At 41.3% G+C, this 18,366-nt stretch overlaps 1 protein-coding gene across 2 annotated transcripts in view; it reads left to right on the top strand.

Annotated features, from left to right (window-relative positions):
* The first annotated feature begins 2,829 nt into the window (after positions 1-2,829).
* The window catches only part of ACOT9 (acyl-CoA thioesterase 9), a 30,062-nt gene continuing 14,525 nt past the window's right edge, over positions 2,830-18,366 (top strand). Inside the window, exons 1-8 of one of the 2 annotated variants that reach the window (XM_065916967.1) lie at positions 2,830-3,006; positions 7,252-7,343; positions 8,554-8,580; positions 9,393-9,438; positions 11,248-11,418; positions 11,659-11,696; positions 16,948-17,031; positions 17,418-17,521. In XM_065916967.1, coding sequence (XP_065773039.1) covers positions 2,987-3,006; positions 7,252-7,343; positions 8,554-8,580; positions 9,393-9,438; positions 11,248-11,418; positions 11,659-11,696; positions 16,948-17,031; positions 17,418-17,521 — 582 coding nt within the window. In that variant the 5' untranslated portion in view covers positions 2,830-2,986. The remainder of the gene's footprint in view (positions 3,007-7,251; positions 7,344-8,553; positions 8,581-9,392; positions 9,439-11,247; positions 11,419-11,658; positions 11,697-16,947; positions 17,032-17,417; positions 17,522-18,366) is intronic. The other variant, XM_065916968.1, reaches the window with a different exon arrangement.

Below are 18,366 nucleotides of genomic sequence, written 5' to 3'. Positions count from 1 at the left end.
GCAGTGAGACATCTATGGGGTTGATTGCTCTGTACTCCTTTTCTAAGAAGAGTTTCATATCCCCATTTGAATGGCTACTTATGAAGATGGCCATATGAGTAGATTGTGACGTGTCCACGGGCCTGGATTCCTGGTGAGTCAGATGGGCCAGTCATGTGACCTTGCCCTGCTCCCACCTGGGTCCACCTCTTTCAGGACTTTTTGTACTTGGGCTACAGATTTTTGGGGTCAGTCTCCAAGCATGTGGATGTGGCTGTGATTATAAAATGTAAAATTCAGGAGCTTTGACCTGTGGAGGACATGCTTTGACCATGTGGAGGACGCCATTATATAGGGAAAAAAGAACAAAGCCTGTGCACAGAGTAAAGCAAAGATAATTGATGGAGAAAAAGCATCTTCATGGCATCAAGTCACTGGGTCTAGCTGTTCCAGCCCAAAATGACACCATTTATACACTGAATCACTGATGACTCAGTGGTTAAAAAATCCATTTGCTAATACATGAGACTTGGGTTTGATCCCTGGGTCAGGAAGATCCCCTAGAGAAGGAAATTGCAACCCACTCCATTATTCTTGCCTGGGAAATCTCAAGAACAGAGAAGTCTGGCGGGCTGCAGTCCATGGGGTTGCAAAGAGTCAGACACAACTGAACGACTAAACAACAATACACTGATTACAGGCTGATGAGAATGTGTCTGACTGGAAAGTGACTTGATTGCACAAAATTATAAGCTATGCCTACCTATCATTATACTATCTATGTAACCTAAAAAATTCTCTTGCACTTAATTTTTCTCCTTGAACCTACTATTGCCTCAACCAAAAGTTCAAGTAAAAACCAACAAGAAAGTGTAATTCAATAAAATATTTATCACACCATGTTAGGTATGGTAGGGTACAAAGAAGTATTGTCACCAAACCAAACCTGAGTCTGCTCACCTGACTCCTGGTAAAGCCAATCTACTGATATCGGGTTGTGGTGAAGGAAAGTATAGTGTTTATTGCAAGGTGCCCAAAGTGGTCTTTAAAGGCCATATTGTAGGTGACATTGTAGGTGCCTGATCAGTGTGTGGACATTCTTCTGATTGGTTGGCAGTGAGGTAACAGTGGTATTTTGGGAATTAACCATCATCAGCCTTCTGGTTCCAACTGATCTGGGGTCTAAGTGCTTGTAATCAACATTCAGGTGGGAGTTTTAGTATCTGCAAAAAAAAATCAATGATATGGCTCAGGATTTTATCTATCACTCTTGTGCTGTATGCTAAGTTGTTTCAGTTGTGTCTGACTCTCTGTGACCCCATGGACAGTAGTCCGGCAGGCTCCTCTGTCCATGGGATTCTCTAGGCAAGAATACTGGAGTGGGTTGCCATGCCCTCCTCCAGGGGATCTTCCCAACCAAGGGATCGAACCCGCATCTCTTATGTCTCCTGCATTGGCAGGCGGGTTCTTTATCACTAGTACCACCTGGAAAGCCCCAATAGCTCTTGAGGAATAACTGAAAGTCCTTGACTTTGCTTTATGGCTAAATTATCTTGTCTTGCTTGACTGTTTTCCTTTGCTTCTGTATTTTCTCACTTCTCCAATTAGCTCCATGGAACTTGGGGCAGAGCTCTGAGGCTAAAGCTTTTCTACAAATGAGAGGCAGGGGACATGGTCGGGGTGGGGGTAATTGGTCCCTGGTAAGGCCCTATAGGGTCCTGCTCTGTTTCAGTAGAACTGTCACAAAGCAAAACAAAATCATCACTGGAAAGGTATGGACAATATGAACAAAAAGAAAGGTGAGATCCCCGCAGGCCCAAAGGAGAGTGGTATTTCAGGAGTTAACCATCATCTGGATGTGGGACTGATAAAAGCAGGGAAAGTTAGGTGGAGAGGAAAGAGGAAGCCAAAGACCATGGTCCATCTGTAATTCATAAATTGATTTTTTAAAGCCAGCTTAATTAAAACTAACAAATTTTTAGTAAGCATGGGGTATCAGAAAAAGCATACAATATCGACCCTGCCTTATAGGAAATTACCATCTTCAAGGACAATGCAAGACGTGCATATATTTTGGAAAGATCCCTCTCATTTCTTTTCTTTCGTCCTTTGACTGCTTTATCACGTTTGAAATGATGCAGTTTGCTAACTTGCTTGATGATTATAAGGTAAGCCTCCTAAAGGCAGGGAGTATTGTCTCTTTTGCTGCATCTTCAGAATCTACAGCGTCCTGCACACTGCAAACAGCTGTATAAGAATTTGTTGAATTAATTGGAGAATCACAGCCTAGGGTAACATCGTCTTAACTTTCTGGCCTTGAATCTCTCTGGGCGGGCCAAGAGAGATTGGCCCAGTCTCCCACTGTCAAATACTAGGGGGCAGACCGAGATTAGAAAAGGAACAATTTTTTTCCCCCGGAGGGCAGCGTTCTCAACCTTTGCTAACGTTAGCATCACCTGGGTCGCCTTTAGACATACTGCACCAGGATGATGATGATGTTGTTCAGTCGCCAAGTCGTGTCCAACTCTACCTCTGACTAAATCAGCATCTCAAGAGGGTGGGGCCCTGAGTGGGATAACGGAGACACGCTCCAAGGACGCGGCTGAACCTAGCCTCTGCGTCACACTCCGGTGCCGCCGGGTGCATTTTATCCACAGTAGATGTGATAGGCCAGTGTCGTAGTTAGCAACACTCCCGGCGCTGCTGATTGAGTGGGAACCTGGGGGGGATTTCAGCTTCTCGCCAATGAGTGGGGCTGCAGGCGCAGCGTGGCCCCGCCCCCGGGCAACGAGGCCCCGCCCTTGGGCAGCGAGACTCCGCTCCCGGACTGCGTAGCCCCGCCCCCAGCCCCCTTCCGCGGCCGCGGTACAAGGGTGTGGTACGGCTGAGGGCGGGTCCGGCGCCCGAGCGCTATCTTCGTCTTCGCGCTTTCCATTGCGTCAACTTCTCTCTACGGACCGGTGCGTGGGGCCTGGCTCTGTGGTCACTGCAACGGCGGCCAAGCGCGATGATGCGAGCGGCGCTGCGGTAGGTAACCGGGCGCCTGACGGGTCGCGGACCCAGGGGCGCCCCCTCCCTCCCTCGACGGTGCTAGCGGGCCCGGGCGGAAGGAGCGGGCCGCAGCAGGCGGAACTAATGCCGGGGGCTTATGGGCAGACAGTAGGGTTGGGTAGGGGAGGGCACTAACGTACCGTGACCCCGCCGGCCTCGGGCGGGGCACCGCACCCCGCACCTGCGCGTCTCCTGGCCGGAGTTTGATGATAAAAGTGAAGCGACACTTGAAGGGAGGAAGTTGGGCGTTCCATGACAGTCCTTTCTCTTAGCTCATCTGGGGTGTAGTGTGGAGTTAGCCTCTTGTCGGAAGGCTCGAGTTTAGAAGTGCACATTACTTTTACCGCCCTCTACGCTTCTTTGCAGAGCATGTTTAAGGTTAAGTGCTTGACAGACTTGGACTCTGACTTGAGTGTGTTGTAATGTGGGTAGAGATTGCAGGGTAACTTCCGGCCTCTCAGGACCTCAGAACTGTGTGACTAGGTCTCCTGGTGCTGATTGAACTTAACCTTTACAGAGCAGCAAGACCCATAAGGCCAGGTGGGGGAGTGGCTTTGATTGGGCCACTTGGACAAGGAGGATGCCTTTTTGTGTAAGTCATCATCCCAGCTTGTCCAGTGTCGGTTTAAGACTTTAGACTCCAGGGCATGTCTGGCTCTGCCCCAACCCGCCACACCGGAGCACTTCAGCTATTCCAAGATCTTTCTGCTTGGTTGCGTCCCAGGGGGCCGACCCTTGTTGCAGCTTCTGAATTCATCCTGCTACAGGTGTACCAGCCCTCCCTGGTGTGGCCCACAGTGGTTCCGAGTGATGGAGATCCCCAGCCGTTCTCTTGGGGGCCCTGAATCTCTGTCATTGTTCCTGTGGACCCTGCTGTCAGTTGAAAAAGGTTCTCTGCATCTCTCTGTCTCTCATTTTCTCATTAACTTTGTTTTACTGCTTGAAGACAGGTTGAAAGTCATTAGGAGAAGAACCACAGTTGCCTTTAGCTTGTATTGACATGATGTGACAGGCCTTGTACAATCGCCAGGGTTTTGTCCATGTGCCTTCTCCCAGAAAGCCTGCCTTGATCTCTCCTCTCCTCCATTCAGAAGTCCTCCTTTTTTGCCGTGAGCTCCTTGTATAGCTGCCATTCCTTTCTTCTGATTCTTGTAGAACCTCAAGCAGGTACTCTGTTAGTGTCTAGTGAGAGTACATAAATGAGTACAGACTGGCATATTTAGGTTACTTGACTGGTGGGCGGTTTTTGTAGTTTCCTTTTTTCCCCTTACTGGTGGAAGAGTCACCTATATTTGTTTAGTCTCTAAACTGAGGCATTTTTCCTAAATGGAGGGCCTGTGAGTGTCATTGCCTGGTTGTGTAATGAAAACTCTTCCCAGACACCCATCCTAAGCTTGGAACCCAGAACAGTTAAGACTTCTATTCACACCTGCATGCGACTTTGGTGACTCCCTTCGGTAGCCATAGAGAGGTTGGGTTCCTTAGTTTCCTTTCATTGGGAAGGTTCAGTAACGGAGTCCTAGGGCCTGACTCTCCTAGAGGCCTCTTGACAGTTTCTGCTAAAGGCCTAGAGGTTTTGCTGTAGTTAAGACTCCAGAGGGCTTATTGGGGAGTAAACCATAACTGAGGTACTGAGATGTTAGGCAGTGGTTGAAGCATTCCACTACCCCCCCCCCCAACCCCCGCCTTCTCAGTGTCTGGTAGATAAAGAGAAGTAGCCTGGGGTTATGAAAAGAGCAGCTTCCCTACATGTGTGGTGTGTGTTGGGGGTGAGGAGGGATCAGAAGAACTTGGCTCTATTCAGTGTGCTAGTTGACTGGCAGGGGAAAAGTCATCTAATTCCTTTGGGCCTTAGTTTTTCCAGGAGGTTGATCTGAATCACAATATTTTAAGTCTAGGGACCCATGGGGGTGTCAAAAGGGAGTGGTCTGTGAACCATCTGAAATAATATATACCATTGTGTGTATCAATAAAATATATCCCCCCACCCCAGCTACTAGGCATGAGGGGCCACAGGTTTCATCAGATTGTCAGTAGGGACAACATGAAATTGTAGTGAAAAGTTACAATACACTGAATATTCACAGAATAAAAATTTGTTATATGGTTACGTGATTAGTATAATCAATGATTTTTTAAAAGAGCATTGACATTAGGCTTTCATTGTGTTACAGGGATGTATTTCCACTTTTTATGGCAGTGTGCAAAGAGCAGGGCTGCAGAACCACAGTTTTCCAAATAATTTGACCCAAGTGTTTCTCTGTATTTATCAACTCCTTTCTTTACTATCTCCATTTGATACTCTATTCAGAGATGGTCCATTATAGTGCCTGGCTTATTCCCAAACTTCTGGTCATTTTTGACTTTTAGGGGAGACTTTGAAGAAGCATGCCTTTCTGGAATAGCTCATATTTTTTGAGGACTTGTCAGTGTACTAGGCATGTCCCTCACAGGTTAATGTGTGTTAACTTCTCTGTTTTACATATGAGGAGACTGAAGCTCAGAGAGATTAGGTAACTTGCTCAAGGTCACTCAGCTAACAAGCAGCATGGTCAGGCTCTTAACCTCTGTGTACTACACTGCTCTTCACTCAGGCAGAATGAGATGGTTTTCCTCAGTCTGCAGAAAATGCTGCTTTTTAAGGAACAAGAAAGAATGATTGTACAAATGTGCATTCACCCAAATATGTGAGATGAGTTGTATAGCTTCTGTTAGTTTGTGATTAGTATTTGAAGTATTTACCCACTCAGTGTCAGATCTCATTTCTTATATTGTGATCATCTACTGCATCTATTATTATTCCCAGTTAATGTATTGAGGGCATGATTTTTTGCTCTTCCAGCTAATAGTGGCAATGGAAGATTTTTAGCTTTTTCCAGTGTGCTTTTTAAAACCCAATATATTCAGTTGCAGAATAGTAGTTTCTGAGATGGCAGAACGAAGGACCACATGCTCTATTTCCTTCAGTGAGGGGTTTGAACCTACAGAGAATACAGAAAGTGAAATAGTGAAAAAGTTCAGCTCATGTTCTGAGAAAATGCAAATTAGAAGGTCAAGAATAAGAAGATTGTGATATTAATCCACATATAAAAATACAGAAATGGAAAATTTATTGGGAAAAGATAAACCAAAACTGTGTAAGATAGAGTCTTGTTAGCTGTGTGATTGGAGAATAAACACAAAACCAAAAGCTGAACCCTTTAGGAAGCATTCTGGTCTTAGTGGATGAGCGGGGAGCATATCAGAGACAGTGTGATGTCTGGCTGGCTAAGGAGTTAATTTAGCCACTGAGCATGTGCTCCTTTCTGTATTCTTTGCAGTTAGAGTAGTTTACTTGGTGAAAGGACCAGGATTTGTTCTAGTAGCACATGGCTGAAAACTACATGGAGATTTTACCCGGTATTTTTAGTTAGAGACCCTTTGTGAATGCTGTAATTCAGAAGAGAAATCTATAGTAGATTTGGACTCTAAAGAAAATAAGTAAGTTATTACTGAACCTGGCGTTAGGTAGTAAGAATTTACTAGTCACTTAAGCTGGAATGAATAACAATATCTGGGGTTTTGACATTTTCAATGCCTTGCCTTAGTCCACTGGGCTCTCAGCAGATTAGTCTGTCAGTCCCTGATACTATATGTGTGTTATCCCTGATAGCAGAGTGTGTGGTTAGGAGTCAAAACTTATGTACTAGCCAAAATCAAGTTAAACAGCTTGTTTTGGGGGAACAGGTTAACCATATTTGGGTGAATACCTTGGATTTTAGGAAATTTCTGCCTAAGTACAATAAATACTCTCTTTGAGTAACCCTGGAAAGGGTTAATTCTGTTTTCAAAGTTGATTGACTTTTAATTGGGTTTAGTTTATTTATTGAGGAAGTATGGTATGACAATAACCAAATAAATATTCTTTGTTTACTCAGCCGTTTACCAAATAGATTCTGGGCTTCTGAAGCTAATAAGTTAGAACCATGAAACCTGGTCGATATCTTTTATTTATTTATTTTGTAGATTGATAACCTAATTTACTCTCATTGGAGAGATGGTTTATAGTGTAGCCTCATAAGCAAATATACATACACTTGAGAAACAAGTGCAGACACTGTAAAGACAGTATTTACTAAGAGTGTGCAATGGCAAAGTGCTCCAGAGGAGGCACAGATCTTTGGGATTGTGAGTAAAGAAGCCATGGAACCTTCTCTAAGTGTGTTTCTTCTTGTTTTATAGGCTTTGTACCCTGAGCAAGGGGCTGCTTGCTCCCAGCAGAGGACTGACTCAAGAACCTCAGAACCTGGAGAATGTCTTCCACATCAGTGAAGGCAAGCATGTGTACTTACCTTTTAGGCCCATATAGGGAAAAAAAAAAACCCTGTTTTATTTGAGAGGCATGTAGATAGACAGTTAGGGCAAATGAGGCATAGTAAAGGTTGCTTTTTCATAAACTTATCATTTATAAAATGACCAAGATAGCTTTGGATAGAAATCACATTCAGAACTTGACCTTTGGTTCCTGCAAGCCTTAGGGACTGAGCTTTTAGTTAAATGATTTTTACGTCCTCTGTGTAGGTACTGAAGGGGAAGGCATGGAAAAAAAGATGTGATTCATGAGCAGGAGACAGGCCCTTCAGTTGTACCAACTAAAGACTTCTAGTCTGTAGTTTTGTTAGAGATATCCTATCAATCTATGGTTAATCGAAGTTATTTTCAGTTACTAATACGATATGGAAACTATGGATGTCTGTGTCAAGTGTAGGAATATTCATTATAATGAAAATTATGGCTTCTTTAAAGGATCTAAATATATATATATGTATATTTTATGTATATTTAAAATTGTGTGTGTATATATATATGTATATATATACACAATATATATACACACATATATATATATTTAAAATTTACTTTGTTTTCTTGGCCCTCAGCACCTGCCTCTCTTTTTAAACTCATTTTAAACTAATAATAATAGTTTTTATCACTGAGCATCAGTAATCTGTGTACTATTTGGGATACTTTCTGTCCATTCTTTTATTTAAAGGACTTGAGAGGAAAAAAAAAGTCAGAAATAAGACTAATTCACTGATGGATATTTTTGGCACAGTACTCTATGGTTTTATTGTAATTAGAGTTTGGACCTAATTTATGGTATATAACAGTTGGGTTTTTTTGGCCACACTGTGTGGCTTGCAGGATCTTAGTCCCCTGACCAGAGATTGAACTCAGGCCCCAGCAATGAAAGTACAAAGTTCTAACCACTGGATCACAAAGGAATTTGCTATGACAGTTGTTTGATAGAAAAATCAATCACTTTTTCATGAAAAGTAAAATGCATGTTCATCTAAGCATATTTGGTTTTGATCACTTAGTTTTTGAAGGAACAAGGATTGCTGTATGTAATTTTCTATAACCAGAATGTATATTTTAAAATGCTCGATAACAGTGCATTAACTCAAAACATTATGTAAAATCCTATAGATTTATTTTTTAATGTTGACTACTGTTTAATCTATTTCCCCTTTATCCATATAGCATGTTCACCTATACATGTGAATCACGGTGTGTGTGTGGTAATTGGTATCAACTCTTTTTTTAAGTGCTTAAATTTTTTTTGCACTAATTTATTCTTGCAGTTTGTGGCAGTGGGCATCAACTAAACTTAAATTGCTTTCTTTGCCTTTCCTTTTTTGCTTCATTTTCCTTGCCTCAAATTTTCTAACATTTAGGGTAATGTAAATAAATGTATGAGAAATCAATTAGAGTGAGACTCAAATTTTCATATTAGTCCCACTGCCTATAAGAAGATAGGCTGGGATTCTGTTCATAATGTCTTCATCATAAAGGGACTCCTACAGACGCCAATACATTGCCTCATCTCATGAATAATCAGAGTTACGCTTTTCTGCTTATTTATAAGGAAAGAAAGTTTGGGTTTTTCCGTACCATCTTTTCCGTACCATCGGGATAACCCGATCTTTTTGGCCAGCCCAATAAGTCCCAGTGATTGACACAGGATATTCTTTTCTGCACTAAGGAAGGAGAAGGAAATGGCAACCCACTCCAGTATTCTTGCCTAGAGAATCCCGTGGACAGAGGAGCCTGGTGGGCTGCTGTCCATAGGGTTGCACAGAGTCGGACACGACTGAAGCGACTTAGCAGCAGCAGCAGCACTAAGGAAACAGTAATTGTTTCAAGTTTTGGAACTCAGAGGCCTGATCCCTTCCCTGAGCTGTTTGTTTATGGCATTAAATGGAAATTCATGGCTCTTTGAAGATTTTGAATGCATGACTCACTTTTTGGAGTTCTGGAGCTCATTGCTCCACTTCTCGCATTCTTAGTTTCATGGAATGACCTCTTTATTTTTATTTCAGTCCGAGATAAGTTGCGGGAGATAGTAGGAGCATCCACAAACTGGAGGTATGCACTCTGTGTTCATTCTTTCTTCTATCTATGGAGTGGTATGCCAGGCTTATTTAGGCTCAGTTGATGTTCCCATTGTAGGAATGGGGGAAACCCATTGTTAAGAAATGGATTGAGAGGTTTTTTCACTTGGGGGAGGAGATCAACGTTCCAACAATACTCATCAGTTGATGCTTTGTTGTCATAAAATAATGTAATTTACATGTACTCTACATTTTTCAAAGTGCATTCAGGTATATTACCTCACTGATTGTCAGTGAAACTTAGAACATGCTTATGACATATGTTTCTGTTCCTTTTTTGCATATGATGAGACTGAAACTCAGACATTGAACGATTGAGTACTGGGGTTTGGAACTTGACCCCAAGTTTCCTGGTTCATCTGTTTAATGAAGCATGACTCCTTTATTGCTTCTTATGAGTTCACACTTAACCAGATCTCCCATACAATCTTTATCTCTCAGTATTTCCTTGTTGTAAAATAGGGTAGTATCCCTCTTGGTGCACAGAATTTTGAGGCTAAAATGAGATAAAGAGAAAGCACAGTAATAATAATCTATTGTTGGTATAAAAATTACCCAATGACTTCTTTTTATCTCATTGTATGAAAAATTTCAATTTACTGAAAAGTGGAAAAAATGAATACCTTTTGTTCCCACCATCTGAATTGGGTACTTAGGAACATTTTTCCAAATTTGCCAATTTACATATACTGGATATATAGGTTCATGAAACTTCATGTTCCAGTACATTTCTAATAAATAAATATGCTTTGCTGTGTAACAAAATAAGCAGTTGTAAATCTCCAGTAAGTAAGATGTTCTCTCATGTGGTGAAATTGACAGTAATTCCCTAATAGTATATTATTCATCCATATTCAGCATTTCTCCATTGTTCCCCACATATTTTTTTTTATAACTTTTAATAAAAATCAAGATCCAGTAAACGATTGCATGCTTATGACGCTCTTGTCTCCCCTAATGTAGACTAATAATTACCCCTGCCTCCTTTTTTATCCCTATGAGTTTAACTTTAAAGAGGCCAAGCCATTTGTCTTGTTGAATGTTCCATATTCTGGACTTACCTGGTTCCATTTGTAGGCTCCACCTTTCTGGCAGTTATACTTCATAAGTAAGCTTAGAAAGACAGCTTAATGAATGATACTGTGAACATTTTAGTTCCCTATCCCCTTGTGTGTCTCTTTTCTTCCACCTTAATCGTCTCTTCTTTTTCTTCCCTTTCTGTCTTCTTTTCATATTGTCTTCCTCTTTACCTTTTGGTTTGCCTTCCAAACTTCTTTTGGATATACTCCATTTTTCCTTCTCTGTCTCTCTTTCCTGAAATTGAAGGCAGAGAGAGAGAGAGAGCTGGGGCACAGAAAAAACGAGACTTGTCCAGGTGAGAAATGGGAATATGGAGTTCAGTGGCCATGTTGTTCTTTAGTGCATTAACATATATATATATATATATATATATATATTTATTATGTCCATTTCTGTGTTTTTAGTTTGATTTCCAAGATTCTATTCTTTGAATACACTTTTTGATGAGGGTGGATGTATCGTTCATTTGGATATATCTGTATCTCTTATAAGTGTATTTTTCTTATCTACTAGGCTGAGAAATTGTAAAAGAAATTTTTAATTTCACCAAGTGGCAGGTGGGAAGGGAGGGAAGGAAAAGGAGATAAGGTAGGTCCAGACCTGCTCTTTCCTCCTTTCATGGTGTCTGACTGGCCTGTATAGCACTGAAGTTGTGGGAGAGCAGGTTCCTGTGTTTCATGAAGCTTATATCCTTTCTTCTCAGAGACCATGTGAAAGCAATGGAGGAAAGAAAACTACTTCATAGTTTCCTGGCTAAGTCACAAAAAGGACTGCCTCCTAGGACTATGAAAGACAGTTACATTGAAGTTCTCTTGCCTTTGGGCAGTCAGCCTGAATTACGAGAGAAATATTTGACTGTTCAAAACACCGTAAGGTAACACAGCACTATTTTTGCTTGTGCCATTTGTTTTTATTTTATTTCCTTTCTTTGTTACAACTTTGAGATCTGTTCACTTATTTAAAATGTGTGATTATCTGTTTTTTAATATATTCAGAGAATTGTACAACCATCACCATAATAAATTTTAGTAGACATTTATTACCCCATGATGTGTTATATTTTTAAAGGGTGATCTTCATGATTTTCATTTCATCAGTTTTCTTTATTTCACAGGTTTGGCAGGATTCTTGAGGATCTTGACAGCCTAGGAGGTACTGATATTTTAATATTTTTGAATAGGGACTTACATCAATACATTGAGGCCTCTGGCTGGAAAAGGTCTTTTTATTCTTTAACTTGCACAGATGAAGATATTCTAAAAGAGCAGAAAAAGAATGGCATCTGCTAATTCTGAATTGTCATACTTATTTAGTTAAATTTACTGAAAAGTGACAGAGTACAAGGAGTTGTTCTTCCCTGAATCATGTGAGAGTATGTTGATGACACGATGCACATCACCCCCAAATATTTTCACATGTGTTTCCTACAAACAAGGACATTCTTCTTCATCACTACAAGATAACCCTCAAAATCAAGAAATTAACACTGACATTTAGACAGTCTAATCCTCAGACCCCATTCAACTTTGGCCAGAGTTCCTTTATAGCAGGAGGATCCACTTCTGAATCACGTGTTGCATTTAGTTGTTGTGTCACAGATAGTTCGTCAGTCTTTCCCTGACTTTCATGACCTTGATACTCTTGAAGGTTATGCGCCAGTTCTTTTGTGGAATTTCTTTTAATTTGGTTTTGTTTGATGCTTCCCCAAGATTAGATTTGGGACATGCATCTTTGACTGGAGTGACACAGAAGGGATGCTGTGTTTCTGTTGCATCTTAGCAGGTAGTGCATAATTCTAATTTGTCCTGTTCCTGAGATGTTATCTTTGATTCCTTGGTGAAGGTGGTGTCTGCCAGGTTTCTTTGCTGTAAAGTTACTCTTTTCCCCTTTTTAATTAATAAGTACCTTGTTGGGACTTGTGAAAATCCCATTCCTCATCAGACTTTTATCAATTATTTTAAACTCAGTAGGGACTCAGGGATTCCTATGTTACTGAATGGATTAGAATGTATTTCTATCGTCTGTTTTGATGTTCAAATTGTCCCAGGACTGTTTCTGTTCCTTCATGCTGACTTCTGTGGGTTGTTTTTGTTTTTGTTTTTTTCTTTCTTGGATGTGTCCCCATCATTCTCTGAGTAATTCCTCACTTTTTTGCACAAGATCTTCTAGGCTCATTTCTACTTTTTGTGATCCAGTCCTAGAATCAGCCAAATCTCTGAGGAGCCCTGGATCTTTTCAGTGGAGAAATAAAGATCTGAGTGCTAGAGTGGTCATTGTTGCTGGGGTATCACTATTCCAATGCTCTTTTAGTATCTGAGCTGGGGAATATTTGCACATACATGTTCATTTACATTTATACCTGCCTGCCAATCTCTCTCTTTCCTTCTTTCAGTCTGCCTATATCTCTGTTTGTCTGTCTGTTGGAACCCTGGGTTCATACTGATAGTCCCAATTCTAATCTAGCCACAGGTTCATTCTTTATTCCTCCCTTTTCACATTTGTAATTCCCTTCTCCAGCTGGCTCCATTATCCAGAATATAGTTACTGATTTGATCAGTTCCCCTGTATGTAGCCAGTTTCATATGACTGCTGCCTCAAAATCCTCATGGACACTCCCCTCACCTTGCCGGGGTGCTGCTCTGTACCAGGTCACCCACTGCAGGTCACCCTCCTCCTTGTGCTCGGGCTGTAGCATGGTGCGCCATGGCTCTTGTTTCCTCACTGCGTGTCCTCCTGACCCCACTTGGGCTTCAGCACTCGATTTGGGGCCTTTGGACTGAACTGTCGGGAAAGCATTTAAAGAATGGCTCTGTTAATCTTTAAAATAGAGACGTAAATCCATTGTTGGGCTTACACCTAGCTACATTTTCTTGAAATTAATAAACTTGCTTAAAAATTCATGAGTTAGTTAATGTTAGTCGCTCAGTTGTGTCTGACGCTATGCGACACTGTGGACAGTAGCCCACCAGGCTCCTCTGTCCATGGAATTCTCTAGGCAAGAATACTGGAGTGGGTTGCCGTTTCTTTCTCCAGGGGATCTTCTGGACCCAGGAATCAAACCCGTGTCTCCTCTGTCTCCTGCATTGTAGGCGAGTTCTTTACCACTAGTACCACCTGGGAAGCCCTAAAATTTCTTACTGGCTCTTAAAAAAAGATCTCTCTCTCTCTCTCTCTCTCTCTGTCTCTCTCTCTCTCTCTCTCACACACACACACACACACACACACACACACACACACACACACACTCACTCACTTGACTTTGGTTTACTTCAGTTCAGTCGCTCAGTTGTGTCCAACTCTTTGCAACCCCATGAATCGCAGCACGCCAGGCCTCCCTGTCCATCACAAACTCCTGGAGTTTACTCAAACTCTGCCCATCGAGTCAGTGATGCCATCCAGCCATCTCATCCTCTGTCGCCCCCTTCTCCTCCTGCCCCCAATCCCTCCCAGCATCAGGGTCTTTTTCAATGAGTCAACTCTTCGCATGATGTGGCCAGAGTATTGGAGTTTCAGCTTCAGTATCAGTCCTTCCAGTGAACACCCAGGAATGATCTCCTTTAGGATGGACTGGTTGGTTTACTTAGGTGTCCCTAAATAAATGGACTTCCCTGGTAGCTCAGACGATGAAGAATCTGCCTGCAATGCCTGCCAGTGAAGGAGACACCCATTTGATACCTGGGTTGGGAAGATCCCCTGGAGAAGGGAATGGCTACCCACTCCAGTATTCTTGCCTGGAGAATTCCATGGACAGAGGAATCTGGCGGGCTACAGTCCAGGGGGTCACAAAGAGTTGGACATGACTGAGTGACTAACACTTAGCTTAAATACACAAACTCCCCTACCACTATTCTGTTTTTCTTCATCACCTCATGTAGATGGCTAGTCCCTTTTACTTGTTCATTTGATACTGTTCCATCCCTTTCTTCAAGAAACCTGCCTTTTATCACATACACTTTCTCCCTCGTATCTCAAGCCTTTGCTCAATTTCACTTTTCCCTCAGTTTCTAAACATATTCAAGGCTCTTGAGTCTTACAATGAAAAATAGGTAAAATCCCCTTCCCTTATAGCACTCTCCAGTTTTCTTTCCCTCTCACTTGAGAGCTAACTTTGTGTTCTGGCTTCTGCTCCTCTATGTCATTGAGCTGATCATGCCAAACAGTCTGTTGCTGCCTTACTGCGTGATCTCACAGGTGCTTCTCAGCATACATGACCCCTTTGCAGCTCCTGACAATGTCAAACTCACCTGTGGACGTTGGTGATATTTCCTCCCACCTCTCAGGCTGCTACTTCCCAGTCTCCTTTGTAGCTTCCTCTTTCTCTGTTGATCCTTTAAATGTTGCTGATCTCCAGGGTGTTGTCTTCTGCCCCTTTTTGTTGTTGATAGATGCACTTTTTCTATAAATCTCGAATCCCATTGCTTCAATTGTTCTCAGTATTGTTGTTGAATTGTGCAGTGTTTGACCTCATGGATACCAGGCTTCCCTGTCCTTCACCATTTCCCGGAGTTTGCTTAAACTCATGTCCATTGAGTCAGTGATACCATCCAACCATCTCATCCTCTGTCATCCCCTTCTCCTCCTATATTAGCTATATTTATTTCATTAAAATATACTTAAATAAAAACCAGTATAAAGAGGCACAAACATGAGAACAGGAAAAATTCACCATGAGAATACAAAAATTCCAAACCTGCTTGCACCTAGTAATAGTCTTAGTTCAAAATGGATTGCTAAATTTGACTGCTTTAAATTGAAAAACTCCCATATGACCAAAGACACTATTATCAACAACAAAAACCCTAGCATGTATCTGCAAGAAAAAGTAATAAAAAAAAAGAAAAAGTAACCAAAAAGAAAATGAAGAAAATAATAAACTATATAAAAGGGTTACTACAAATGAATAAGGAAAAGATAACGAAACCAATCAAAAATGTGGGCTTCCCTGGTGGCTCAGTGATAAGGAATCCACCTGCCAATGCAGGGGACATAGGTTCAATCCCTGGTCCAGGAAGATCCCACATCCCACAGAGCAACTAAGCCCGTGCACCACAACTTCTGAGCCCACGTGCCACAATGACTGAAGCCCACTCGCCCGGAGCCTGTGCTCCACAACAAGAGAAGCTCTGTCGTCCTCTTCTTCCGCCTTCAATCTTTCCCAGCATCGGGGTCTCTTTGTATCAGGTGGCCAAAGTATTGGAGCTTTAGTATCAGTCCTCCCAATGAATATTCAGGGTTTATTTCCTTTAGGATTGACTGGTTTGATCTTCTTGCTGTCCAAGGGACTCTCAAGAGTCTTCTCCAACACCATGGTTCAAAAGCATCAATTCTAGTGTGGGAGTTATATAAGGAACATTTCCTGGCCTGCCCTTGTGAGTTGCAGACCAGTTTGTCCTCCTGCCTTTTGGCCATCTTCATTTGGATCTGCCATGGACTTCCTGAATTCAGTGTGTTGAAAATAGTCCACTCTGCTCTTCCTGTGTATATCCTTTTTCTCAGTGAATGGTACATCATCTTCACTCATGCAAGTTAGATACCTGAGTTAATTCAAGTCTTGTCAAACCTGCCTTCTTCTTAGCTCTTGGATCTTTTCTCTTGTCTTCATTTCCACTAATGTGCCGTAGGCCAGACACTTACAGTTTCCTTTCTGGGTACCATAAAGGTTTGTAAATGGAGTTTCTTGCCTTTCTCTCCTCATCCCCCTCCTAGTACATCCTTTAGCAGGTGCATGGATGGAAGAGTTTATTGTTACTCAACAGATACTGAGCACAGACCCGGTCCTAAGGGTTGATGATACAAATTTGAAAGAATCATAGGGTAGGCAGGGATGCTATTGAAGAAGTACACTACAATTTTAAATGAGTTGATATTTGTAAGGTACATTGAGTCATGCTTGACACCTGTACATACTTGTTAAAATATGGGAAGTACACAGATCACCACAGGGTAGTGTAGGAGCCGAGGGTATTATGGGGAAGGAGGGAGAGCTCTAAGCCAAATAATAGCTTCATGATTCTGGAAGAGTCAAGAGGAAAACAGGTAGGTGAGTCCTTGTCTTTTATTTCTCTTTTTTGAAGAAGTTTGGTGTTTTCAGACTTTTGTGTTGGAGTCTTTTTCTGACTTAGACACCATACCTCGGTTGAGTGATGATAAGCCACCTGGTAGATCTGGGCTTTGGGCTTCAGTTTCCTCATCTGAGCTAAAATTCAACAGACAGATTAGAGGATTTCTAGATGTCATTAATGTATCAAAATCTTTGGTTCTAGGATATGACCAGTAGTGGGATATGGGGATTTGGGTCTTCAAAACCAGATAAGACTGTTTATGAATTTCAAGGAGTGAATTGTGAACATTCAAAAATAATTTTGCTTTTTCCTTTATTTGTTTCTCTTCTCTTTTCCTGCAGTTCTTATTTGCTACATGCACAACAAAATTCATTCAGCTAAGATGTCTCCTTTATCAATAGTTACAGCCCTGGTGGACAAGATTGGTAAGTGATAGTATTTTCTTGACATACTTAGAATTTTTAGTAAATATTGATATTAGAAGAAATATTTTCCTTTTATGGAGGAATTTTTTATGTATATATGTATATGCATATGAAAATGTCAGCTATGTACCAACATGTTTTTTATAATTATCTTCGAGTGGAAGGGTTTTTCATGATTCTGGTTTCACTTTTTATATTCTTTGCATTGCCTTATTTTTTAGAAAGACATACACGTCTTCAGTATGTCAAAAAGGAATCATATTTTTAGTTTCAAGACAAAAAAGAAATATAATGGAATTTATGAAAATTTCAAATGAAATATATCCATTTGCAGTATAGAAAAGTTGGAGTATGGTTTGTGCTCAGGTTGATTTTCTGTTTTGTAGATATGTGTAAGAAGAGTTTGAGCCCAGAACAGGACATCAAGTTCAGCGGTCATGTTAGTTGGGTTGGGAAGACATCCATGGAAGTGAAGATGCATATGTTCCAGGTGTGTCTGTGCCCAAAGTCTGCCCCCTTTTTCTAATACAGCCAGCTAGCATCAGTGAAAGAAAAGCTTACTTACCTGTCTATCCATAGACAGGTATATAGTTTTTTAAGTTTTCCACTTATAGAAGAGCAATTCAAGTTCACTTCAAACAGATGGTGTATTAGTATCCTCCTGAACAAAGACTGACCGATTATTTGGTGTTTATGCTTAGTGTTTATTATTTTCAAATCATATATGGCTCCATGTTAAGGTACTTGTTTCTGGTTTTACCCCAGAGAATTTCACAACAGAGTTCTGTTAAACATAAATGGAATTGATTACTGTTAGTTTCTTAGGGCTGCTGTAGCAAAGTACCATGAACCAGATGGCTTAAAACAACAGAAATTAATTGTTGTACAATTGCAAGGCTAGAAATCCAAAATTAAGGTCTCAGCAGGACCATGCTCCCTCTAAAACCTGTATAGGAGAAGCCTTCTTTGCTTCTTTCTAGCTTCTAGTGGTTTGCTGGCTTTTTGGCATTCCTTGGCTTGTAATACTCATTGTCTTCCTTCTTCATTACATATAACTTTCCTCTTGTGTTTCTATGTCTCTTCTATTCTTACAAGGGCATCAATAATACTGGATTAAGGGCCCACCTACTCCAGTGTGACTTCATTTACCTGATTATATCTGCAACAACCCTATGTCTAAATATAGTCACCTTCACCTGTACTGAGGGTTAGGACATAAGCATATCTTGTTGGGGGACACAATTCAACCCATAACAGTCACTTAGATTACTGTAGCATCTAGGAACAGCCTCTCTGATGAGCACAAGTCAGAACAGCTATTATAAGGTAATGAAG

Source organism: Muntiacus reevesi, chromosome X (assembly GCF_963930625.1).
Source record: "Muntiacus reevesi chromosome X, mMunRee1.1, whole genome shotgun sequence".
Classification (NCBI taxonomy): domain Eukaryota; kingdom Metazoa; phylum Chordata; class Mammalia; order Artiodactyla; family Cervidae; genus Muntiacus; species Muntiacus reevesi.
The sequence above is the reverse complement of the archived record's forward strand: the minus strand, read 5'-3'. Positions and strand labels throughout refer to the sequence as shown.